This window comes from Aethalodelphis obliquidens, unplaced genomic scaffold, assembly GCF_003676395.1.
Source record: "Aethalodelphis obliquidens isolate GAN/ISIS:26980383/991018 unplaced genomic scaffold, ASM367639v1 scaffold40, whole genome shotgun sequence".
Lineage (NCBI taxonomy): Eukaryota > Metazoa > Chordata > Mammalia > Artiodactyla > Delphinidae > Aethalodelphis > Aethalodelphis obliquidens.
In genome coordinates this window covers 15,156,859-15,182,665 of record NW_020837984.1, presented here as the reverse complement: position 1 = coordinate 15,182,665, position 25,807 = coordinate 15,156,859, and the positions used below count along the sequence as shown (strand labels likewise).

Sequence of the window (25,807 nt, the reverse complement as noted above, 5' to 3'; positions counted from 1 at the left end):
TATATGTTTTCTTTCAAGAATTATCTTCAATAGTTTTATTAAATTTCCAACCATACCTTCAGCTTCACCTAACAGTGGCTCAGACATTAAGGACATTTAATTACACCACATAGAAAGGAGAGTGAATGGAAGCAGGTCTGTGGTTGGTTCAGCAGGTCTATGTTTCGTTCAGCAGCTCTAAAATGCCGAGGTGCTCTCAGATTCTCTTGGCCTTTTCCTCATGGTCACAGGATGGATGTCACACTCCAGATACTTCATCCTTAGACAACCATCTTCAAGACAGGAAGAAAGATCAGGCTACCTCATTGCCTGGCTTCAAAAAGAAAATTCCTAATAAACTTAACCAAGGAGGTGAAAGACCTATACTCTGAAAACTATACAACACTGATGAAGGAAATTGAAGCTGATACAAAGAAATGGAAAGATATCCCATGTTCTCGGATTAGAAGAATTAATACTGTTAAAATGGCCATACTACCCAAAGCGATCCACAGATTTAATGCAATCCCTATCAAAATATCCATGACATTTTTCACAGAACTAGAACAAATAATCTTAAAACTCATATGGAACCACAAAAGGCCCCAAATTGCCCAAGAAATCTTGACAAAAAGAGCAAAGTCTGGAGGTTATACCTCCCAGACTTCAGACGCTACTAAGTCTGAAAGCTACAACAAATGACATACAAGGGAACTCTCATAAGGCTATCCTTGTACTCTGTTGGTTGAAATGTAAATTTGTGCAGCCATTATGAAAAACAGTATGGAGGTTCCCAGAAAACTAAAATGATCCAGCAATTTCACTCCTGGGTATATATCTGCAAAAAAACTAAAACACTAATTTGAAAAGATAATCTGCACCCCAATGTTCAAATTGGGTTAAGAAGATGTGGGGTGTGTTTGTGTATACAAGATGTGGTATACATACACACACACACACACACACACACACAAAAATATGTAATATTATTCATCTATAAAAAGAACAAAATTCTGTTTGCAGCAACATGGATGGACCTAGAGAATATTATACTTAGTGAAAAAAGTCAGACAGAGAAAGACAAATACTGTGTGATATCACTTATATGTGGAATCTTGAAAAAATACAAATGAATGTATACGCAAAACAGAAATAGATTCACAGATACAGAAACAAACGTGGTTACCAAAGGGGAGAGGGAAGGGGGAGGGACAAATTAGGGGTATGAGATTAACAAATACAAACTACTATGTATAAAATAGACAAGCAACAAGGATATACTGTATAGCACAGGGAATTATAGCCTTTATCTTGTAATAACCTATAATGGAGTATAATCTGCAAAAATACTGAATCACTATGCTGTACACCTGAAACTAATATAATATTATAAATCAACTATAATTCAATTAAAAGGAAAAAGAAGAAGAAGAAGCAAATTTCTACCCAAGAAGCCTAACAGGAGACTTTCCTGACATTTTATTGGCCAGAACTTAGTCACATGTCCAGCCCTAAGCCAATCATCAACAATGGGCAAGGAATCCTCTTGCTTCATCCCCTGGGACAGCGCATGCTGTCAATCACACAAAACTGGGATTCTGTTAGCAGGAAGAAAAGGAAAATGTCCATTCTATTGGCATCCAACAGTGAGTGCCACAATATATTAAAAATCGGGAGTAAGGCTCAACAGTGTTACTGCTTTATCATTCACTGCCATTTCCGTTACACTATTTCTTTTACATTACTGAGTTTATTTGCTTGGCTGGAATATTTTCGGTGGAGTCTTTTTATTTATTTATTTTTCCATTGGGGTGGTACATGAATGATTTACATTTTTTATAGCTGCTTGTCTGAAATAGCTTGGTAAGAAACAGAATTTTGTGTTACAATCATTTCCCCAAAAAATGCATTTTCCATACATATTGCTTTGTTGGTTTGGGCATTTATGCAGCAAACATGAAGATGATGTGTTTCCTTCAGAGGTTACCTGATTCTTCTGCCTGTGTGGCTTCACAAAGAAGAGAGCACTTTACTTGTCCATTGTTGAATCCCTAGCGCCTGGAACATAGCAGGCTTGTCATGGACATGTGTGGAATGAACGGATGAAAGAAAAAAGAGCCAGGTGTCTGTGGGAGACTCCCGAAAGAGGCCCTGCATTTCACCTGCACGTTGAAGAGTTTCTTTCCCCTGCACGTGTAACCACATAACGCTAGCTGGGAGCCAGTGCGGCTGCCCTCACCGCGGCCCCCTCGGCAATGTGCTCTCTGTGCCAGGCATCAAATGTGAGAGCCCCCTCCAAGGGATCCCTGCCCTGTGTGCACCCCGGTACCTGGACACTCCCTGGATTCTTCAAGAGGATGGAGATTTGCCCCTCCTCCCTTTTCTGTGGTTCATTTCTGCCTACAGCCTTTGTTACAACCAACCTCAGGAGCATTGCTGGGTTCTGATGGGGGTGGCTCCCTAGAGATACCTTTCTTTTCTGTGAGGTAAATTGAAGGTTGTCAAAGCCTTCTCTCAAACTGGTCTCATCTGCGTTGTCTTAGAGAAATTCCTTAAAATGTCTGTTATGTGGGTGGAATCTTTTTTCAGTTTTGAACAATGGCAGATTTCCCCCCGTCATTATTTTCCTTTGCCTGTTGCAATGGGAGTTTGAAAGAGAGGCAGGAGGAGAAGTTCAATGTGATGGTTTAAATGTATGTCACAGAATAGAAGTCTGTCCTTGCACTTTTTATTATCTCAAAATCCCCTCCCCCTTATAGATCTGTGGGATGTATATCCCCCTCCCCTTATTGAGGACCCCTCCTGTCTTGGGACACAAGAACAGTTTCTCCTCTATCAGCAATATGCTCCCTTTTTGGCTCTCTGTTAAAAATATTTTGGATATCCTGGCTTTGTCCTTCTCTGTCTCATATATTTAAATTTTATTTATTTATTTATTTGGCTGTGTCCAGTCTTAGCTGCGGCACGTGGTCTTCTCTAGTTGCAGCATGTGGGTTTCTCTCTAGTTGTGGCGCATGGCTCTAGGGCGCACCAGCTCACTAGTTGTGGTGTGCAGGCTTAGTTGCCCCGTGGTATGTGGGATCTTAGTTGCCTGACCAGGGATAGAACCCATGTCCCCTGCATTGGAAGGTGGCTTCTAAACCAGTGGTCCACCAGGGAAGTCCCTCTGTCTCATATCTTATCTCTCATAATTTTTTTCCTTTTCCTCTGAGTTTGGGGAGAATTTTTTGAGCTTATCAGGCAGATTGACCCATCACTAAAAAATATTTAAGTCCATTTTGCAGCTCTCTATCTTTCTTTGATTTTTCCTTCCTCAATTCTTTATATATTTTTTCCTGTCTCTCTTTTGCTTCTCTTGATCATCACTCCTCTTTCCCATCAATACCATTAGTTTCACCTGCGTAAGGATAGCTAGGCATTTGATTTAGGACTTTCCCCCGGCACTCCTGAGAATTTGGAGGGCAATCTTCCCAGTCTCCAGAAAGCTTTGGCTGTACGGCTGAGGCTGCAGGAGGTCGGGGGACAGCAGCAAGGACAGAATTGAATGCATAGCTCTTCTGTCTCCAAGTGTGCTTAATGGAATGGTTTGGCATCAGCTGTGCTGAATCCTCTGGGTACCTCTCCTGCATGCTGGTCAACTAGGCAGTTCACGAGCTATATGAGAAGATAAGGATTTTAGTTGTAGCAGCCGCCTGGTAACTCTGAGTCTTAGAGACTCTGACTAATACCTTGACATCTTGGAGCCGCTTGGACCACCTGTGGAACCATCAACCTCCAGACTTCAATACTGGGCTTTAGAGCCATCCTGCAATATCCCTTGCGAAGGAAGGATTCAAGCTGAATACACAACTTGAATGTGCATTCCCAAGGTAGACCTGAGAGCTGGGAGATAGATGGAAGATGTTAGCAGAAGGTCAGACCAGTCTTCCGACAATACTGGCATGAAAACCACCTAGGTAGCTGAGAACAAAGCAAACGCCTCTGATGGCTTCTTACCTCACCCATTATGCTGGTGATGAAAACTGTAAAAGTGGACTCCGCATAAGGTTTCCTACTTTTTCTTTTGGCTAGAGATAAGGAATACACTAATAGCTGAGGCTTTGCAGGGGGCTGATCCGCGAACAATACCTTACTTTGGATTAGATTTCTTTTCCTAAATCCCTTAACACATTAAAACCTCACTCTGCCTGAACACAGTTCTCCAGAGTCCTTTATAAAACCTCTCTCTCGGGCTTCCCTGGTGGCGCAGTGGTTGAGAGTCTGCCTGCCGATGCAGGGGACACGGGTTCGTGCCCCGGTCCGGGAAGATCCCACATGCCATGGAGTGGCTGGGCCCGTGAGCCATGGCCGCTGAGCCTGGGCGTCCGGAGCCTGTGCTCTGCAACAGGAGAGGCTACAATAGTGAGAGGCCCGCGTACCTCAAAAAACAAACAAACAAACAACAACAAAAAAAATCTCTCTCTCTCTCTCTCTCTCTCTCATACACAGATGACATCTGACCTTTGACATCCTACTGAGTCAGGCACCCTTTCCTGTTTTTCCTCTGAGTCCCCCTGTCTACTGCTGCCATCGAGGAAGGTCCTGCAGCCACCAGAAGACTTCTCTGCTCACTGCCCTCCAAGGCTTGTCTGCAGGAATTGTAGTTCCTTCAATGCAGTGGCCCATGGCAGTGCTTCCTCCCTAAGAATGTCTGGGCTGTTTACTCACTAATATCTGGGTTAATTGCCGATCTAAACAGCGAATTCTGCTGGCCTGAATCATTCAGGGAAGACTCTGAGGCTAGTGGTCCCACAATCACTTCCACAAATGAATCAGGAAGGAGGGGGCGGCTGATTACAGTGAAGAAGGAGACTCTTTAAACATACACTCTGTGATAAGTATGTGGAAGAAAGGAAAGGGAAAACTGACAGTGGGACTTTGCTGGCCTCTGAGCAGAAGATAGAGCAGTTCTCCTGTTTGCACGGGGAGAAAAGGCTGTGCTTGGCTTTACAGAAGGTATTATCCTTGAGCTCAAGGCCAGCTGAATCAAGCATGTGCAGCAGTAGCCCAGGCATATTCTTAGGAGGAAGGCCACACGCTGGTCAGTCTCCACGCACACAGAAACAGGACTTTCAGTGGCCACGCGAGACAGCTACTGTGTCTGTAGGTAAAGGAACGCAGTGGCGTTCTCTATGCAGCATCCAGGGGCTACAGCTGGAATTTCACTCAGCTTGGGGTGCCATTATTCCATACTGCTAAAATACAAAAACATCACAGCTTCCTCTAGGAAAAATGATTTCTTCCCTCTAAATCGCATTCTGTCATTTTTTCCTCATACTTCTTATACCACAGGCTGAGAAACAAATTCATAGCTCCTGACTTACCTGTGAAACTATCCCCTGTAGGAAGGTGTACACATGCACAAGCAAAGAACTGATATGGAAATGATAATAAAAAAAAGACACTGGTAGGAAATTGAGAGTGGGAAATTTATGTCCACTGAGAGAGTTTTTCTTTAAGCAATAGTTATATTTGTTGATATTAAATAATGTGCTAAGCATACAAATAAATTCTTCCATTTAGTCCTCACGTCAACCCAGTGAGTTCAGTATTATCCTTATGAAAACCATGGGAACTGAGGCAGCATGGTATAGAAGCCAATACAGAGGCTTTCGAACCGGCTCATTTTGCTTTCAAAATCGGGCTCTGCCAATTGCAGGCTTTGTTTCTCTGGGTAAGTTACTAAATTCTCTAGGTCTCGATTGTTTTCATATAAAAGGAGGATGGAGTCTACCTCATAGGGTTGTTGTGAGGATTCAATCAGATATACAAGATGCCAGAGTCAGAGTGTTAACATTTTAGGATATTGGGTTTCCTCCTAGTTCTATAAATGTCCAAAAATTATTTTTCAGTTTACAAAAAAATGTTGTAGATGTTTAGAAAAAAACTTCAATGCCTGGTTGTCTCTTTGACTTGAATGATTTGGAAGGTTGATAAAACTACAGATGTGGACTGGCTATTGACAATTTGAGGGAAGAATTAATGATTTCCAAGCATTAGAATGTCCTTTGATGTGAGTACTCTTTAGCCTGCAAGATATCAAATTATATTCTGATTACAAAGATTTTACAACGCTGAAGGGGACAAGCTCGTTGTCTTGATTCTGCTGCTACTTCCCTCCACCCAAGACTTTGTGTGCAGGCAGGGGGCAGAGGAGGGGAAACTGCTGAACCTGACTCTTGCCAGTTTGGACAGTCAGCCCTCAGCCACAGTGAACTTGATGTGTGTGTCCCAGCAGGAAACAAGCTGACAGGTCAATTCTCCACTCTTAGCTGGGGGTCCTGGAGAATAGGAGAAGGGTGTGGAGAACTCCTGATTTCTTTCCTCCTATCGAAAAGGCAGGCTAGTCTAGGAAGGAGACAGAAGAGCCACTGGAACAGGTCAAGACCAGTCTGAAGGATGAAGACACAGATGCTGAAGGGAGTCAGGGACCACTCACTAAAGAGAGTGTGTGTGTGCTCTGTACATGCATACGTGTGGACTTAGGAAAAGATGTACCCAAGGACTTATCATGAAACCCTCACCACCAATCATTAACGGTTGAAAGAGCAGCAAAATATCCTCTGACAAATGTATTGCAAAGAATGGTTTCTCAGAGTAAATTTACACTGTTTTCAAAATCCCTTTCTACACGGTGTTTCCTGCTCAAATGTTGAGGCCAGTGGCCTGGTGCTTCCTTTTTGAAACTCAGCTCCTATGAAATAAACTTAACAAACATCAACTCTGAGAGTCTGAGCATTGCACCAAGGAAACAGAAAGAGATTTTGCTCCCTGCCCCTTCAAGGAGAGTGGGTCTACCCTGAGCAGGTAGGCTAGAGGGACCAGGAGAAGACTTAATCCTTGAGCTCGGGGCATCTGGAGAATACACCAGTCACAGCCTCTCAACGGCACACTGTCCCCTATGGATGGCCCCTAGGGAACATATAATTCTTCCATTCTCTGTCCAGAATGTCTTCCCTCTGTCCCCTCTACTTCCCCAAATTCCAGCACCAGGGGCCAGCTCAAGGCTACAAATCCTTGAAAGAACCACTCAGGTAGCTCCTGCCCATACACATCCTCTCTCAGGGACATACGGCTGCATGCTACCTTGTTCTCGGCCTCAACGGCCTGTGGCGGGATGGGGTGGAATGGTCTGGGGGTACTGGTGGTGATAGATAACCAGGTGCCCCACAGCAAAGACCCATCTTCACTGTCAGCATCAGACCAGATGCACGAAAGCCCGCTGATCTTAACAACGTGCCGCCTGAGAACGTGGGGTGGCTGTGCTCCCGCGGCAGGCGTCCCGACAATCCAGCGTTCTCTCGGATGGGGGCGCAGGTGGGAAATCTGGTTGAACAAATTCTTCGCTCGATTCTGGGGAGCACTTTCCTTGGGCCAAGTCTTGACAGGGGCAGGTGAAGCTCGCAGGTCCCGTTCCGGGTCGAGTCTCAGTGCCTTGCCCGGGAGAGCCCCCGGCAGCTGCCGTTGGCGCAAGTGACAGACGCCAGGGCCGCTCCGCTCCCCTGCCTGGCTAGAAGCGGCCACTGCGCCCGGCCGCTCGGGCTCCGCACTGAGCTGCTAGTCTGAGGGTGGTGTCTGAAATCAGGCGCTTCCTGCCTTTCCCTCGGCCTGGGTGCCCGGCCCGCGCCGCGGACTCGGAGATTCCCGGGTCGCGCCGCGCCGCCCCGCCCCGCCCCGCCCGGCCCGGCACGGTGCGCGCAGTCTCCCCGCCCCTGCTCCAACCCCACCCCCGCTCCACCCCCACCCCCCTGCCCCTAGAGGGGCCCCCCCAACCGGGGCGCGAAGGTGGTCCGCCAGGCCCAGTAGCCGAGTGGCGGAGGTGACGGTAACCGTCTTCCCGTTTCCGCCCGGCCGCCGGCGCGGCGGGGCGAGTGCCAGCAGAGGCGCGCGGTCCTCCCTCCGCCCGCCCGCGCCGGGGGCTGGCCCTGCCTAGCCGGCGCCTTTTTCCCCCGCACCGCGGCGCCGCTTCGCCACTTGGGCACCTCAGGTAGGGCAGGAGGCTGGAGTGCCTGCCGCCCGCCGCCCGTAAAATGGTTACCTCGGCTGGACAGCTCGCCCTCTTCGTGCTGGGTACGTACGCTGCCTACTGCGCGCCCGGTGGCACCTGCCCTCCGCGACACCCCGCTTTCCCCTGTCCCCTCCACTTCTCTCTCCCGGGGGTGTTCTGCGCCCGCCTAAGAGGAGAGGGCGGCGAATTCTTTTCGAGGCTTGAAGGCTGGGAGGCAAGGGGAGCTACTCGGGCTTACTAGGAATTGGGGGAGCCTATTCCAAAGAGGGGGACCGTCGAGCGCTCAGGCTTTCCCCGGTAAGTGGCCGCCGGGCGGTGCGTGAGAACACCCGCCGGGGAAGGAGGAGCGGTGGGTGAACGGGCTTGAGCTTTAATCCGCCTTCTCTGTGTGCTCGTACACTTGCCCACACCTACCTGCTTACCTGGCTGCCTCCAAGCCAGTCTTCACCGGCGTCGGTAGCGCGTAGACTCGCGGAGGGTGGCCAGCGTCCGACCCTCCGGCCGGACCTTGGCTGCTTCCCTTTCGTACCCGCCGCCTACCCGTGAGCCCCAGCGACCGGCAGATGTTCACCATCAGCAGCGGCGCCTCAGTCTTCTAACTTTGAGAGTTCTCGAGCTTTGGGGGTGGATTTTTGTGCGGATTAATTGTTGTTTTAATTAACTTCCCTTGGAGAAGTGGTTTAAGTGTCAGCCGAGGGCAGGAGTGAAACCCTAGACGAAGCGCTGCTGATTTCCTTTGAGTTTATTCTTGGAAGAGAACGAGGGATGGGGGAAGGGAGGGGAAGTTAAACCCGGCAAACCCGAGTCGGGTCTGGGGAGCCGGTGAGATTTTCGACGGTGAAGGTCACTGCCCGGCCGGCTCTTGCCCCTCGCGGCGCCGGGTCTCGTGTTGAGATAGCAGATTGACAGCCCAGGTGTCCTGTTTACTGCCGTAGCTTCCGTGAAATGAATTGTTCAGTCCCTATCTCCTGTGTTTAACCCTGTAAAGCAAGTTGCTCCCTACAAGATCATTTATTAGAGCGTGAGAAAAGCTATAGAACTCTTGCCTGCAAAATGCCCAGAGCCGCAGCCCCACCCAGTTCCGTGTACAGTTTCAGGGGGTTCACGGACCCGCCCGTAATCCTGCCCATGAAACGCTGATTAAGAACCGCAGCAGAAGTGGAGGCATCATATAAGGGAAATACAGAGCAGCCGTGGAACGGGATTCCACAGCTGCTCCGAGGTGTACCCTCACCTGAAACTCCCCAACAGGTGGCATGACTCTGAGTGGCTTTTTTTTTCTTTTCCCAAGACCATTTTATATTTTTGTATTGATGGTTCTAATTTTAGATTTTTTGTTAACGCAGTAAAACATTACCAATACAGTAGAAGCCTCCTGTATTTGCGTCCCTATGTAATGTTTTTTGCAAATGCTAATAGTAATAATATTAATAGCTAACATTCTTTGAGCACTTACTCTGTACCAGATACTGTTCTAAGTGCTGTGCATGTATTAACTCATTTAATTTTCACACCAACCTGATGAAGAAAGTATTATCGTCCCCATTTTATGGAGGAGGAAAGTGAAGCACATGGTCCCACAGTTAGTAGGTAGTTGGGCCAGAATTACGAGAGTGTGGAAGGAATGTGGATATTAAAAGTCACCTAACTGTGGTCACTGTAGTTCCATCTCCTAGGTTTGGGACTTTTCCTCGAGTCGAGATGGGTGGAATACCCTGGAGATTGTTTTAATTGGGTTTTCTTTTGGACTCTCAGGATCTCAAGGCGGTCTTAGGTTATTCAGTGAAAATCAGAGGCAAGAAACAATGAAGGTAAGCAAATTTGAGGAAGCTTTGTAAAGTTGCCCCTGCCTCCCCCCCCCCCCCCCCCCCCCGCCATCATACTATACTTGCCCATGAAGACTGCATTCATTCATCATGGAATTTTTCTCTTCTGCCTGAGTTCAACTTGATCTTTGTTTCCTCCCTTAAGAAAAAGATGTATAAATTTGCAGAGGTTGATCAATATGTGAAATCTGGCTCATACAGGTCCAAACTATGAGCAGTTGAAAAAAGTAGAGGAAAAGAAGGCAGGAGGAACTTACACCAGTGAGGATTCCTTTTTATTTATATTACTTTAAAAAAAAAAAAAGCCATTGAACTTGGTCAAAAGTAGCCAATGTCGTTCTGTACATTGACGACCGCTTCTGCCTCCCACCTCCCTTTCTGCTAGATTACTAAATACCTGTCAGTGCCATGTGCATCTTTATTCTGCACATTTCCTCCAGAGCTGCTTTCCTCGCTAATTTTTCTTAAATTAGTTAAAGGCAGTTCCAGGAAAATCAGCCAGTGTTCCATCAGTAATCAAGATCTAGAAAACCGGGATCTTTTCCCTCCTTCCCCACCTCCATGGGAACAGTCTGAGAAGGAACTGTTAGGAATCTCAGCTGATTCTTCTGATTACTTGATTGATGTTTTGGCCAAGAGAATGTGGAGACTGTTGCTTAAGTGGCAACATTGGGAACATAATCTAGGTTCCTGTGGTGGCTGCGCTCCCATGTCAGGTTTCCGTCCTTGGCGGAGCAAACCTCACAGGGGCTTGGCTTCTCTGGTCCCAGGTCCTCCCTGTGTCAAGGGAGCAAGATGTGTAATCTTGGGCAAGTTACTTAGCTTCCTTGTGCCTTGTTTTCCTCATCTGTAAAATGGTGATATTAATAGGATCATTGAATATAGTTAATGAACCTAGAATGGTGCCTAGCACGTAGTAAGAGTTTAATCAATCATCGTCATTGTCACTTTGAACCTCATAGAATTCCAGGTATCATTGCAGGTTATGTCCATTCTGTAACTGAGAGTTTGTCTTACTTATCTCATTTTCCATCTCCCCACCCTTCCTAAGACAGAAAATACCACCTAAACTAAAAACCTACTCAGAGATTTTAGCGAATATCGTTTGGCAGATGACAACTTCAGGAAAGTTTGGGAGTTCTTTTGGACCTTGTGAATTCTTTAATTTTTGATGCAGAACATTTGTATTTCCTCCTTACTGTTCAGTGGTCAGTTGTTTATTGAAGTCAGCACTAAGTTCCAGTTTTCTTATCTATAAAGTGAGAATAATAAAACTACCCACTTCACAGGTTGTTATGAGAATAAAATGAGATGGTAAATGTGGAAGCTATTTATAAACTTTAAAAATAAATAAAAATAAATCTTAACAGTACACACAAAATGACATTGATTTTATAATGGGTCTTATCATCCAGAAAAAAAGCATTATTATTTTTATGGCAGCTCCCAGAAGTAGGACTAAATGTAGGCTAAAGAAGGATGTCCTAGGACACGAAATGCCATGAAGGATGGGTAGAGGGGAAACAGGTCAGCTTCCCTGTGGATTCAGGGCTGAGGGACCAGCAGGGGGCATGAAGTAAGACGGCTCTCTTCTCCATTACTTGGTAATGTTGTCTTTCAGAGTGAACAGTGGAGGTTTGCCCAGGACACATGTTTTCATTATTGGGCAGCTGAAATTAGGGAAAGTTCACTTTGAACAAGGGCTGTAAAGGTGTATATGGAAGGCTTAGAGCCTGAGTTTCCTGTATTTACTTTTCCAAAATCTGATTTCCTAGGATAAAGTGATCTTTCTGTAAATACTCAGTGTCCCCTGCAAAGGAGACCTTTCTTATAGGAGTAAATGATGCTTCATGTTCCTGTGATAACATATGAAAAATAGATGGTTTTTCCATTAGACCTATCTCTAAAGGCCTTTTGAAAGTATGTTTTGAACAAGGCCCTGCTCTTTGGGCTGCCCACTAAAAGGGACAGGGGATGGGAAGTGGAGGTTGGGTCAAACAAAATGGAACTGGCCTGACACACTGAATTGGGCATCTTGTGCCTGGTTTCACACTCCCAAGCTCTGTAGTGTGTTCCACAGCAGTATCCTCAAATTACAACCACTTGGAGAGCTTGGTCAACCAGATGGCTGGGCAGGAGGTGGGAGAGTTTGCCTGTGTAAAGAGTTCCCCAGTGTGACTTGTGCTGCTGGTGGGGAGGAGAGTAAAGGGACACTCTGAGACCCATCGCTCTACAGTTGGTGCTGTTAGGGAAGCTTCCAGCTTAATGAGTTGCATTTTGTCTAACGAGTTGCATTTTGCGTTTGATGTTTTAAATGCTGCCGTGGGTTTCTGAGCATTATTAAAGGCACTTCTACGGCCTGTCTTGTTTACCAGAGCAGAGTTAGAAGTCGTGCTGAGAACTCTTACCTGTTCTAAATGTTCTTGTACTCTACCTATGGAAAATGTAATAATCCCATGTTATTAAACTCCAGCTGACCAAAGCTAATCATGTCATGCTTTCTTTTGTGTGGATCACCAAAAATTGACTGTTGTGTTGCTGTCATTTCAAATATTTTTCATCCCCTCGTTTTAAAGTATGAACTTAATTCAATGCTCAAGCTAGTATGTGTTAGATGGCATCTAGATAGAGGATTGGGGCACTTTTATGGTGACTTTTGTTTTGTTTTGTTTTGTTTTTCCTGTGAAATGTCAAGTATAAAAATCTTTTGTAGAATCAGGAAAGCCAGAAATCTAGGCTACCAGAACCATCTCTTAGGAGCTCTTCATTTTAAGCACAAGGCCCATTCCCTTTAGACCCTCTCTAAAAATTTGGGTAAATTCTTCTGAGGCATTAGGAATTAGTTGTATTAAATATGACTTGAATAGTTGTTACTTGGGCTTAGAAAAAGTAGGAAGTTTATTGAAATGGAATTTTATGTATTTGCTAGTATTTTTCTTTCTCTTTTAAGTCAGAGGAAACAAAATTTTCTTTCACTTCCCTAGTCTAGTGTATTATATGCCCAGTAGTTTTGTCCTTAATATTCTGCTGTCCTCGTACCTTGAAAAGCTTTTAGTTTTCCCCACCTTAGAGTTTACACTTCTCAAGTACTTGCAGATGGTTAGGGCTTCCTCTAGGAGAGATTTGACAAATAACTCCCTTCTATAACAAGCTTGTATAACTTTGTATAACTCCAGCCTGCTGTTGCCTTTCCTCTTTTGGTTTTAATTTTTGAATGTGTTAGCTTTTCTGGCTGGGAACCTCAACAGCGTGTCCTGACCCCTCCAAGTCCTGCCTTCAACTAACATTGGCTGATACTTGCCCCCTCTTCCCTTCTAGTTTGAGGGCTTCTTGAGGGCAGAGCCCCTTGGTCTTCATCTTTGCCTTTGGCACCCTGAGCACAGGCCGACCTTCAGGGGAGACCAGTGAGCACTTGATGACTCCTTGGGGTGCCCCATACTGAATACTCCAAGTGTGGACTCAGTTGGCAAACACTTGGCTGGGTAGGTAACATTTATCCTGAAAACCTCTTCATTATGATAATCAAGAGTGGTTGCATATAAATTCTTCTATACAACTAGTTTTCAGAGAGTGTTTTATTGTTTTTTTAAAATAGATTATGATTTGTTTTGATTGCAAAAACATATTTTTTTCTCTAGAACATAGAAAATTCAGGAAAGCATAAGAGAAAAGTTATTTTAGTGGCCTGTAATTCCACCACCCAAAGATAACTGTGATTAACATTCCATTGCACAGCCTGATGGATTAATGTATAGGTCAATAGATATTCTTTAAAAACTTGTATGAATTCCAAGAGGCTCACACTGTTTAACTTATTTTTGTAACTTAACCATCTTTCATGATAAACATTTTTATATCATTTAACATTCATCCATAACATCATTCTTAGTGGCTGGGAAATAATCCCTTGATTATGTTTACTATAATTTTGAAGCCCTTTGGACATACAGATTTTTCTTATTTCTCACTGTTATGAATAATCCACACAGTGTTGTTGGGAATATAAATGGATACAACTTCTCTTGGAAGTCAACGTGACAATAGCTATCAATTTTACGTGGGTATAATTTGGGTCATCAGTTTCACTTTTTGATATATATGCTACAAAAATACTTGTCTAAAAGTGTGAAGAAAAATGAAAAGGGTGATGATTGTTGACTTGTTTATAATAGTAAACACGTTGCCAGTAAAAAAGTTGCCAGTACCACACTGTTATAGTTTATTTTTTATTTATTTATTTTTTTTGTGGTATGCGGGCCTCTCACTGTTGTGGCCTCTCCCTTTGCGGAGCACAGGCTCCGGACGCGCAGGCTCAGTGGCCATGGCTCACAGGCCCAGCCGCTCCACGGCACGTGGGATCTTCCCGGACCGGGGCACGAACCCGTGTCCCCTGCATCGGCAGGCGGACTCTCAACCACTGCGCCACCAGAGAAGCCCTGATTAGTCTTTTATAGTAAGCATATATTAAATTTATAATGCATAAATGACATAACAGACATTCTTGTATATAAATGTTTGGCTCATCTTTGATTATTTAGGATAAGTTTCTAGAAATTGGCTTTTTCTCCCACCAGCAGTATATGAATGCTTACTTTCTAGATTCTTCTATAACCAAAAGTTAGTTTTAACATTTACCAAGTTGATTGGAGAAAAAAAATCTTAGCCATATTTCATATTTAATATTTGTTAGGGTAAGTTTGTGCGTCATTTATCATCTTGTTATTTGCATCTTAACCTTTCAAAATTTCTTCTTACTGATGGATCATCCTTTTCTTAGAACTTTATAACACACTTTATGTAAAAAGGTTGTTAAATACTTGGCAAGTGTTCATTTATTGTTTGTCTTTTACTGTTTTGTTTATGATATTTTTGACATGCCTAAGGTTTTTGTTTTTATGTAAGAGAAACTGTAAATCTTTCCCCTTAAGCTTTCTACCTTTGCTTGTATAATTAGGAAAACCTTCCCTGTCCTAAGTTGAGGCAAACATTTACTTATTTTTTTCTTCTAATTCTTTAGTGGTCTCATTATATTGAACGAATCTACCTGTAATTTATTCTAATGTATGGTGTGAGGTATCAATACAACTCACGTTTCATTTTTTTTTAAACAGCCCACCAGTTAATATTGTCAATTGTCATTTGTGGAATAATCTATCCTTCCTACTGTGGTTTGAAATTCCATTTTTTTATCGTATGCTAAATTCTTCTAAACTTGAATCTGTTTGTGGGATTTCAGTTTGGTTCTTTTATTTCGTATTTTTGCCCTTGTTGTGAACTTGTTCATTCAGGTAGTCTACAAATATTTATTGAGCACCTATTCCGTGCTGCAACTGCTTCTAGGTGCTAGGGAATCAGCAAAGACTGATCCCTGTTCTCATGGATCTTGTATTCTAGTGGGTGAGACCTCTTCCGCTGCTTTGTATTCTAATTGGTTATTGATATCTAAAAGCTTTTTTTAAAAATTATTTATTTATTTGTTTTTAACATCTTTATTGGAGTATAATTGCTTTACAACGGTGTGTTAGTTTCTGCTTTATAACAAAGTGAATCAGCTATACATATACGTATATCCCCATATCTCTTCCCTCTTGCGTCTCCCACCCTCCCTATCCCACCCCTCTAGGTGGTCGCAAAGCACCAAGCGGATCTTCCTGTGCTAGGCGGCTGCTTCCCACTGGCTAGCTATTTTACGTTTGGTAGTGTATATATGTCCATGCCACTCTCTCACTTTGTCCCAGCTTACCCTCCCCCCTCCCCATGTCCTCAAGTCCATTCTCTAGTAGGTCTGCGTCTTTATTCCCATTCTGCCCCTAGGTTCTTCATAACCTTTTTTTTTTTTTTTAGATTCCGTATATATGTGTTAGCATACACTATTTTTCTCTTTCTGACTTACTTCACTCTGTATGACAGACTCTAGGTCCATCCACCTCACTACAAATAACTCAATTTCGTTTCTTTTTATGGCTGAGTAATATTCCATTGTATATATGTGCCACATCTTCTTCATCCATTCATCTGTTGATGGATACTTAGGTTGCTTCCATGTCCTCGCTATTGTAAATAGAGCTGCAGTGAACGTTGTGATACATGACTCTTTTTGAATTATGGTTTTCTCAAGGTATATGCCCAGCAGTGGGATTGCTGGGTCGTATGATAGTTCTATTTTTAGTTTTTTAAGGAACCTCCATACTGTTCTCCATAGTGGTGTCAGTTTACATTCCCACCAACAGTGCAGGAGGGTTCCGTTTTCTCCACACCCTCTCCAGCATTTATTGTTTGTAGATTTTTTTTTTTTTTTTTTTTGGTACGCGGGCCTCTCACCATTGTGGCCTCTCGCGCTGCGGAGCACAGGCTCCGGACGTGCAGGCTCAGCGGCCATGGCTCACGGGCCCAGCCGCTCCGCGGCATGCGGGATCCTCCCGGACCGGGGCACGAACCCGCGTCCCCTGCATCGGCAGGGGGACTCTCAACCACTGCGCCACGAGGGAAGCCCCTGTTTGTAGATTTTTTGATGATGGCCATTCTGACTCGTGTGAGGTGATACCTCATTGTAGTTTTGATTTGCATTTCTCTATCTAAAAGCTTTTTAAGAATATTTACAGTTGACCCCTGAACAACACAAGGATTAGGGCGCCAACCCTCCAAAAATACACCTTTAATTTATGGTCGGCCCTCACATCACCGGTTTCTCCATTTCCAAGGTTCCCCATGGGCAGACTCAATTACCTGGATCGTGTAGTAGTGTAGTATTTACTATCAAAACAAAACCTCACATATAAATGGACCCACACAGTTCAAACCTCTGTTGTTCAAGGATCAACTGTATTTTGTGATGGGTTTTGTTAATTTTAATAGTCTTTCAGTGGATTCAGGTTTCTTATGTAGATGATCATGTAATTTTGAATAGTGATAAGTTTGCCTCTTTCCTTTTATATTTTCATCTCATTACTTTTTCTTATCATGCTGACTAGAACTTTAAGAACAACGTTTTTTTAAAGGCAGTAGATACCCTTGTATTTTTCTTGATGTACTGCTAATGTTTGTAACACTTAACTAAGTCACACAAGAGGCTGACTTTTCAGTTATTTATATATAATATACATATATAATATACATATATATGTGACTGTATATTTATATATATGCATATAAACTTTATCATGTTAGTAAAATATATTTCTCTTCATAACTTACTAAAAGATTTGGTATTTTGCTTTGTTTTTTGAAGCAGGGGAGATAATGTGTTGTTGTTTTTCCAAATGTTTTGAGGATATTTATTGACTCAGTTAAATTAAAGCCATTCTTGGGGCTTCCCTGGTGGCGCAGTGGTTGAGAGTCCGCCTGCCGATGCAGGGGACACGGGTTCGTGCCCCAGTCCGGGAAGATCCCGCATGCTGTGGGGTGGCTGGGCCCGTGAGCCATGGCCGCTGAGCCTGTGTGTCCGGAGCCTGTTGCTCCCCAATGGGAGAGACCACAGCAGTGAGAGGCCCACGTACCACAAAAAAAAAAAAAAAAAAAAAAAAAAAAATTAAAGCCATTCTTAAATTCCTGGAATGAACCTTCTTGGTTGTGTGGTATTATTCTCTGTATCTACTGCTAGATTTGATCTGTTCTGAAGTATTTGGGGCCTTTTTTCTTTTTCTGGTTTTGATATCAGTGTTATGTCAGCTTTCTAAAATAAATATTAAAATGTTCCATCTGCTTTACACTCTGGAGTAGCTGAAATATCATGGAAATCAAATGGTTCTGTGTCAGCTTGAAAGAAATTGCTTATGAAACTTCTGAGCTTGGTCCCTTTTTAGTGATCAGTTCAAGTTTTCTACTTCTTGAGGTGTTTTTGGTAATTATTTATTTTCCTCACAATCTATTCAATTCAGATTTCTAAAGCTTTAGCACAGATTTATAAATGATCTCCTTTTAATTAAAAAGTTTTCTTTTGCACCTGCAACCTCAGTTAATATGACTTTACTAAATGAGAAACAAAGCAAACACTTAGGCCCCCCCAAATAAAATATATTTTTAATTTGTTTTTCTTGATAATGATATTTTGAAGAAAAACCTCTTTTTAATCATCAACCAAATTCAAGTCAAAGCTTCATATTTGATGGTCTGTTTGCATAAATGCATGTGCCAGAGTCGTTGTAATAATGCCATTTCTGATTTGGATGACGCATGGCACTGTGATTTCTAGCAGAGGCTGCTAAGTAGCTTCCTAATGGTTTCTTAAGCTTTCAAAAGTTTAAAAACCTCCAGATACACTATTGTGTCCATTAGATGTTACTGTAGTGTTTGGAGCAAATGGGACATTTCTGTTGTTTGTTCCTTTGCTTTTTGTTTATTTTTTTCACTTGTTTTTAAGATCAGTACTTCTAGGTAAAAAAATGTTGGGTTCTGACAAAGAGACCATGTCTTCCTCTTGGATTTTAGGCCTCTAATCTGAGTTTGAATGAGGTTAGTAAACAATTCTCCTGGGTGCTTAGAGAATAGATATACCTTGATGGCTCTTCCGTCATCTCTTTCCAGGGCTGAGGCACTCTCTGGGTAACTACTATACTTCCAAGAGGTACGGGAGATTAACTGGCTAAATGGTACACGTAAAGTGGTGACAGAAAAGCAGCCAAAGCTGATAAACGAGCGGTTTGCAATTACACACTCTGCTCCCCTCCCTCTGCCAGGCCTTGGCAGCAGGGAAAACACAAACTTAGGAGACTTTTCTTGGTTGAAAGAAAGCACGTAAGACTTGTAACTTTCACCGTGGCGGTGGCTTTGAGGAATTGGCATGTGAGCTGCCGAGGGACATAACCTGGTCACTTTATTTGTCACTGAGCTCAGCTGGAAACTCTGGGCTTGGGCACTTCTCACCTTGGACTGGTTTCTGGGTTACCACTTTGGCATTGAAGGAGCACATCAACAGGCCGGTTTGCATGCCGTACACACTCTCTGCTAGCACATTTGAACAATGACAGATGTTTTTGCACATAGCAGACCTTGGGTGTTATAATTAGAGTTTCAGGGGATGAATCATAGGTCCCTGAGCTAGAATGAAAGCAAGCCCGGGGCCTGAGCATTTTTTTAGGGAGGTGAGGTAAACTCATAGATCACATTGATGGGGAATCCTTCTGGATCTGGACTCTCCCTAAACCTCATCAAAGACTCCCAAGGCCCCCCCGACCCCCACAAAAAAAAAAAAAAAAACACATCTTTTGTGCTGACCCCAGTGCGGGCCACTTAGTGTTACCAGAACACACACCCTGTGGTCGCCACCTCCCATGTGGGCCACTCGGTACCCTCCTTTTCTGCCAGCCTCGCTAAATCCTAATCATTGTTTTTCCACAGCGAAATAGAAATCAGAATCTACAAACAAAAGTATCTAGAAAACACCCGTTCATTCAGCTCCTCAGAGACATCTGCTTAATGAGGTTGAACTGTCAGGGATCTCACCAGATCCGTTTCTGTGTGTGGTTACAGATATATTTGTATATTCACTCTTCTTCCTTCAAAAATGGCATTTGGTATTTTTAAATCTGCTTTTCACTTACAGTGTATGGAGAAAATATTTCTGTGGCAAAGATACCAATGTATCTATCAATCTATTCTTAATGACTAACGCATTCCGTTACACAGCTCTGTCATTATTCATTTATCCACCCCTTATTGATAGAGATGTAGGTTGTTTCAAACTTTTAAATATTCAAACCTGAAATGAAAATGTTTACAGCTAAACATTACCAGCATCTTTGAATTATCTTCTATGGTCAAATCCCCAGAAATGGATTACTAGGTCAAAAGGTACATACTCTTTCACCCCTCAGTATGTTTTGACTATCTGCCTTCCAGAAAAGGTAGACAAATTTATACTCTGTCCTATGTGTGACTGCCTGTTTATCAGCAGCAAACTTACCTAGGATGAATATTATCATTTTCTAGACTTTGCTAATGACGTTGGCCAAATTGTATCTCCTTGTTTTAATTTGTGTTTCTTTGGCTAAAACCAAAGTTTGCTACAATTGAATGCTTTTTCATGTTTGTGTATTTGAATTTCTTTTCTTGGGACTTACCCATTTCTGTCCTCAGGTCACGTTTTGGGTGGGTGAATTATCTTCTCATTGATTTGTAAACAGTTTTATAAAAGATATATTAAATATTTTCTTTATTTTGTCATTTAAATTTATGTGTATGTGTATGTTTGGGTTTACAGAAGTATGGTTTTGTTTTTGTTTTTAACTTTTAAGGACTTAAAATCTGTTCATTATTTCTTGGTGATTTCTACTTTTGTTTTGTGGTAGGAAGGGATTTGCTATGACTCCCTGATCTCTCATTTCCCCTTGTATTTTTATGTTGTTACTTTTTTGGACTTAAATTTCACTTTTTGGTGTAAGATGTGAGACAAAACTCTAACTTGCCTTTTTGTCAAAATGATCCGGTTCCTCAAACACCATTTGTTGGATTTATTCTCTACTCACTGATTTCGAATCCCACTTTGGTCACTTGAGACTTTCTTAGGCGTACTCGAGTCTTTTTGGAGTTTCTGTTCTGTTCCATTAATCTGAGGCTCACCCTTTAATGAACCATTCTTTGGGGCTGGTAATGTGTTATTGCCCCAGGAAGCTGGGGCAGAAAAATCTTGAGAAGTAGGCAGGCATTGGGGGGGGCATTGAGTCTCACTGTCCTGAAAGGCATGGTGAACCTGCCTCTGCCCTCCTATCTTTTCTGGAACTTTGTGCCTTGCAGGAGTTGGGGGACATGAGGCAGGCCTGCAGTCCTCACTCCATGTGACATTCTGGTTAACTGACACTGTATATTTTCATGTCGCCTTCTCAAATGGGAGGACGGTGGAGTCTGCCATGGCATACCTGGAGCCACAGACCAAACCTGGCACATCTCCCAGGATATAGTAAAGGAAAGGATATAGTAAAGGAAAGGAACTTCACTGGAAAGTCATAACATTGTTTTATATATTAAAACAAACTCAGATATATTAGCAAATAGAATGCAAGATTGAAATGTCATAATTAATTTTTCGGATACAAGACTCAAATAAATTATGATTTTTTTTTTCACTTCGATTGTTTCAGGCTGTGCCCCCAGACTCTAGAGGAGCGGGTATGGGTTCCTTCTCTTTGCCATTTTGGGGGTTTTAATGGAAAAGTTTGAGAAGTACTGTCCCATGTGGATGACTAATTTTCAGATACTTAGAGCAGAATAGTAACTAAAATGAATATCTTCATCATTCTTCTGCTTCCTTTGGATATAATTTGCCTTTTTCTAAGTTTTCCTAAGGCAAAAACTTAATTATTGATTTTAGATTTTTCTTCTTTTCCAATATATTCATGCAGTGCTATAAATTTCCCTCTAGACACTGCTTTCACTTCATTCCACAAATTCTGATGAGTTGTGTTTCCATTTTTATTTACTTCAAAATACTTTTTGACTTCTCTTGAGATTTCTTCTTTGACCCATGTGTTATTTAGATTAATCTTCAGTATGTGGGGATTTTCTGGCTATATTTCTGTTATCAATTTCTAGTTTAACTCCTTTATTGTCTGAGAGCAGACATTGTATGATTTCTCTTCTTTTAAATGTGTCAAGATGTGTTTTATAGCCCAGAATGTGGTCTGTCTCAGTGAATGTTCATGTGAACTTGAGAAGAATGCATATTCTGCTGTCGTTGGGTGAAGGGGTCTATAGATATCCATTATATCCAGTTGGTTGATGGTGTCGTTGAGTTCAACTGTGTTCTTGTTTTCTGCCTGCTGGATTTGTCCATTTCTGAAAGAGGGGTGTTGAAATCTTCAGCTGTAATTGTGGTTTCGTCTATCTCTCCTTGTAGTTCTATTCATTTTTGCCTCATGTATTGTGATGTTTTATTGTTAGGTGCATACAGGTTAAAAATTGTTATGTAATTTCATCATTCTTTAATGATTCTTTCATGATTCCGGGTCTCCCAGTGCCTGAAGATCATCACTGGTAAATCCTTTATCCACACGTGGTACCTGTAGTTAATGCAAAACTTCCGTTACTACCTGCGAACGAGGAGAGCTTTCTTCCTTAGTTAAGCAGAACTCTATTTTAACTTTCCTTGTGGAGAGAGAAAAATATATAAAAGGCATTACTCCAGGTTCCTGGACTAGTGCTCTGTTAGGATCAAGGTGGTGGGACCTTCACTGACTGAAGCCATCCTTTCAAATCAGTTCTTATTTTGAACCCTCTGTAGGTTGTAGAAGGTTTTGGTGAATGGATTATGCCCCAGTGAATCACTTGAGAGAGATTTACGCTTAGAAAAACATCAACTCACCATGTAGTATTGACTTACTTTCTTGTGAAGTGCCCTTTTCCCCTACTGTGGAACAGAGGGAAAAATAAAAAGTCCTTTCAACTAAATTGGATTTTTTTGGATATCAGATAAAAGGCAGGACATTTTTCTCTTAACAGTAATAACAGAGGCATTTGGAGTATCTCAGCTGTCATCCCATGTAGAATAGATCCAAGTGATGAAACAGTGGTTGTGATTTTTGTGAACTGGGCCTAACCTTTTATTCTTAATTCACCCAAGCTAGCTACTTTATTCACTTCTAGAGCCCAGGGGATGAATAACAAAACTAAGATCTGTCAGCTCAAAGTGAGGGATGCTGTTTGTTTGTTTGTTTAGGTTATTTTATACATTGATTGTTCACTTCAGCAAACACTTAACTGTGTATCAGACCGTCTGCTGGGTTTGATGATATTAAAGCAAAGAGGGCCATGACCTAGCCCTTGCCCCCAGCCCCTGAATTCTTCGTAGATTGTAGCAGAAGAAAACACGCTGTTTTTCACAGTATGACATGAGGTACACATTGAATACCTTGGGCTCAAGAGGAGGGTCCTTGAGGGAATTCCCTGGTGGTCCAGTGTTTAGGATTCTGCACTCTCACTGCTGAGGACCCGGGCTCAATCCCTGGCTGGGGAACTAAAATCCCACAAGCTTTGTGGCGCGGCCAAAATGAAAAAAGAAAAGATGAGCGTTCTTGGTATGACGGGGCAAGGCACTCTTTGAGGAGATAATGGCCAGTACTTAGAACAGTGCCTGGCACACGGTAATTTCTTTAAGTGCCTTACATATCGCACACATTCCTTTAACCCATCTAGCAATCCTGTGACATACGGTGATGAGCCGCATTTTATAGGTGAGGAAACTGACGCACAAAAATGTCAAGTAACTTGCCGAAGTTCTACATCCAGCAAGTGGCAGAACAAGGATTTGAACCCAGGACCCTTTCCTGCTGTCCTAGCCTTCCCGCTATTCTGCTTCTCCAGGTCATCCATGGGAGGCTGTGGATACTGAAGTTCCTGGCATCAGTCATGTGTGAGAGTGCCGTTTTGGAGTAGACATTAAGTGTAATCAGGCTTTCAGACTGCTGCTCCCCTAAGTAATATTTACCATATTGAGAGTAATTGCCATGAAGGTAATTGTCATGCTGGCTAAAAAGAAATATTACTACTTCACAATGCCATGAAATGTAAAGAAACAAGAGTGGTAGAGGTTTTATCCCCCCTTCTTCAATCAAAAGTTCAGATGTTCAGAAGACAGATAACCACATGAGGTGTGTGTGACTTAAAATATATTTTGTTGTGACCAGGGAGCCTCTAATAATAAATTTGAGACTTGATAGAATCTCGGGTCAGAACAGAAAGAGCATTTACTGTTTCACTTGTGTGTAGGAACTTCATTCATTCAGCAGGTGGCATTTTTGATGGCCTTTGTACCTCTGAATAGACAGTTGAGTATCGGATGCCCAGGTGTTAGGACAGTGCCGCAGCGTGGACAGTCGACAAAGGTTGATTCAAGGTGATTTTTTTTCCCTGTAGGTAAAGGTAATGGGGTCAGATGCACTGGCAATCAGTGTGTTACTAACACACAAAGCAGCCAGTGGGACAGACCTCTTTTGCAGTGAGTGAGCTTCTGAAAAAAAATGTGGGATTTAAAAAAATCTGTATCCTGTTTAAAGGACCTTATTTGATAATCCTTTTCTAGAACGATCTCTCCTTAATTGGTTTGTAAATCTAAAGCATTCACATCTCTGGTTTGCCTAAAGTAGGTTGCCTCTGCTGTGGCGACTCCTCTCAAGAAAAGGTTAACTAGTTGGGAATTGTGGTAAAGCCCATCCAGTTGGCCATGGGGGAGAAAAAGTTGATGTTTTAAGGGAGCCAAGAACCTAAACTCTCCCCCGAGAGTTACTCACACAGATAGTAGCTGCTTATGAAACTCCTGATATTCTCAGAGCAGAGGGCCTGCTTGCATTTTCCACGGTCTTCTCCACACTGGGCTGCAGGCTTCCTTGATCTTTGTTTGCATCTTCTAATGTCTTAGTGACCCGCTCTCTAACGTTTCTTCCTCTGATTGATGCTCTTTAGTTGTGACACTCAACAGGAGAGAAAAAAAAAGGTTTCACATTTTGGAACAGAGTAATCCTTTGGGGACACAATGTCTTCATCTTTTCAGCTTGTGCCTCAGAACCCAAGGAACCAAAATTGCACAGGGCTGGTGTGTGATAATGAGGAAAAGACTAGGGAAATAAGCCTAGCTGTTTTCCAGCAGGAAGAAAATAAACGTGCTTCAGCATTCACATGTGTGTTTTACCTACTAATCACGGAACAACGCTTTCCGGCCATTTTCTGTGCTCCTGTGGGAAGAACCGTGTGAAGCAGGGAGAGGGTTCTGCTCCAGTGGGTGACTGTGCACGGGCCAAGGATGGAGAGGCAGCCCCCACCGCTGAGAGCCCTCACACGCCCGCCCTGCGGATGGAGAGCTTATCTGAGCTCTCAGCCTTGCAAAGTGAACCACAGGGCTATGGGGGGGGGGTATGTTTTTTATCCTAAAGAAATAGGATATGATATGCACCTTCTCTTAAAAATATTTCCTTAAACAAGGCAGGTACCAGCCTGCAAGGTGAGACCCCCTTCTAGGTGTGTGGTCTTCATCCCTGAGCATGCTGTGACCCCAGAAACCGGTCCTGGCCCAGCCAAGCATGTTCTCTGGGGACTGTGATGTCATCTGATTCTACTGTAAGCAGAGCCAAAGTGGGCACATGGCCTCACTGTTTGGCCTTGAAGATAAAGTCATCACCTTTTGTGAATGAGCATGTTTAGGTTCCCAGTAAGTTAATTAGAAAGCATTAAAGAAATCTGCATCGTTCTAACTACCCATCTCTGTGCTGCTCTTGGTCGTTTCCACTTTAGCCTCTTTTATCATCGGTTCAGTCATTGTTTTCGCCTGGGCTCTTTATCACCTGAGATATTTTCAGAGGCTACACAGGCAGAAATTTTCTGAAAATCTAGGGCTTTGATGTATATAAAAACCTTTTGCTTTGAGGAGGTGGACAAATTGGTAGGAAGAGTTATTGGTATTCTCTGGTACTGCCTCCCTTATCCTGGCGGAGAAAAGAAGAATCCACTTTCATTTGTAGCCATACCAACAGATGGCATCTTGCTCCATTGACAATAATTGTGTGCAAGGGTGTGGGAATGTGTGCATGTGTTTCATCTAGAGGTTTCGTTTCCTACTTCATGGGCTTTTTATTTCAGATTTCCTCTTGCCCCCATCCTCAACTTCTGCAGTGCTTCACACAATACCTAACATTTAATGATTGATCCTTATGTTTTTATTGATGACAAATAAGAGAGACCCCCAGAGTCTCTCTTCACTTCTCTTTTCTTTCCTTCCTCTCCCCACCTCTAACTTTCAAAACATCACTAACATAGCAGCAGGTATTTTTTGAGCAGAAGTGGGAAATAGTTCCATTTTCTAGGCCAACTGTGATCCCTTGGAAATGGCTGTTTCTAAGGATTTGGAGGCTGCATCTGAGTTCAGTGGGAGATAATGCTATGATCAATTAGTAATGTCTGTTGTGGACCCAGTGTGGAGGTGGTGTCACATATACTTGCATTCCTGCTTGAGATGGTGGGCCATTTTTCTTAG

The 25,807-nt window shown here is 42.9% G+C and overlaps 1 protein-coding gene and 1 long non-coding RNA gene across 3 annotated transcripts in view; one reads left to right on the top strand and one right to left on the bottom strand.

Annotated features, from left to right (window-relative positions):
• Window positions 1-3,099: 3,099 nt before the first annotated feature.
• LOC113633635 (uncharacterized) lies at window positions 3,100-9,836 on the bottom strand. Its single transcript, XR_003438280.1, has 3 exons — window positions 8,441-9,836; window positions 3,708-3,861; window positions 3,100-3,633 (listed from the first exon to the last, which is right to left on the bottom strand). It is a non-coding gene; the product is annotated as an uncharacterized LOC113633635 (long non-coding RNA).
• The window catches only part of TGFA (transforming growth factor alpha), a 108,748-nt gene continuing 90,742 nt past the window's right edge, over window positions 7,802-25,807 (top strand). Inside the window, exon 1 of one of the 2 annotated variants that reach the window (XM_027131946.1) lies at window positions 7,802-8,088. In XM_027131946.1, coding sequence (XP_026987747.1) covers window positions 8,049-8,088 — 40 coding nt within the window. In that variant the 5' untranslated portion in view covers window positions 7,802-8,048. The remainder of the gene's footprint in view (window positions 8,089-25,807) is intronic. The other variant, XM_027131945.1, reaches the window with a different exon arrangement.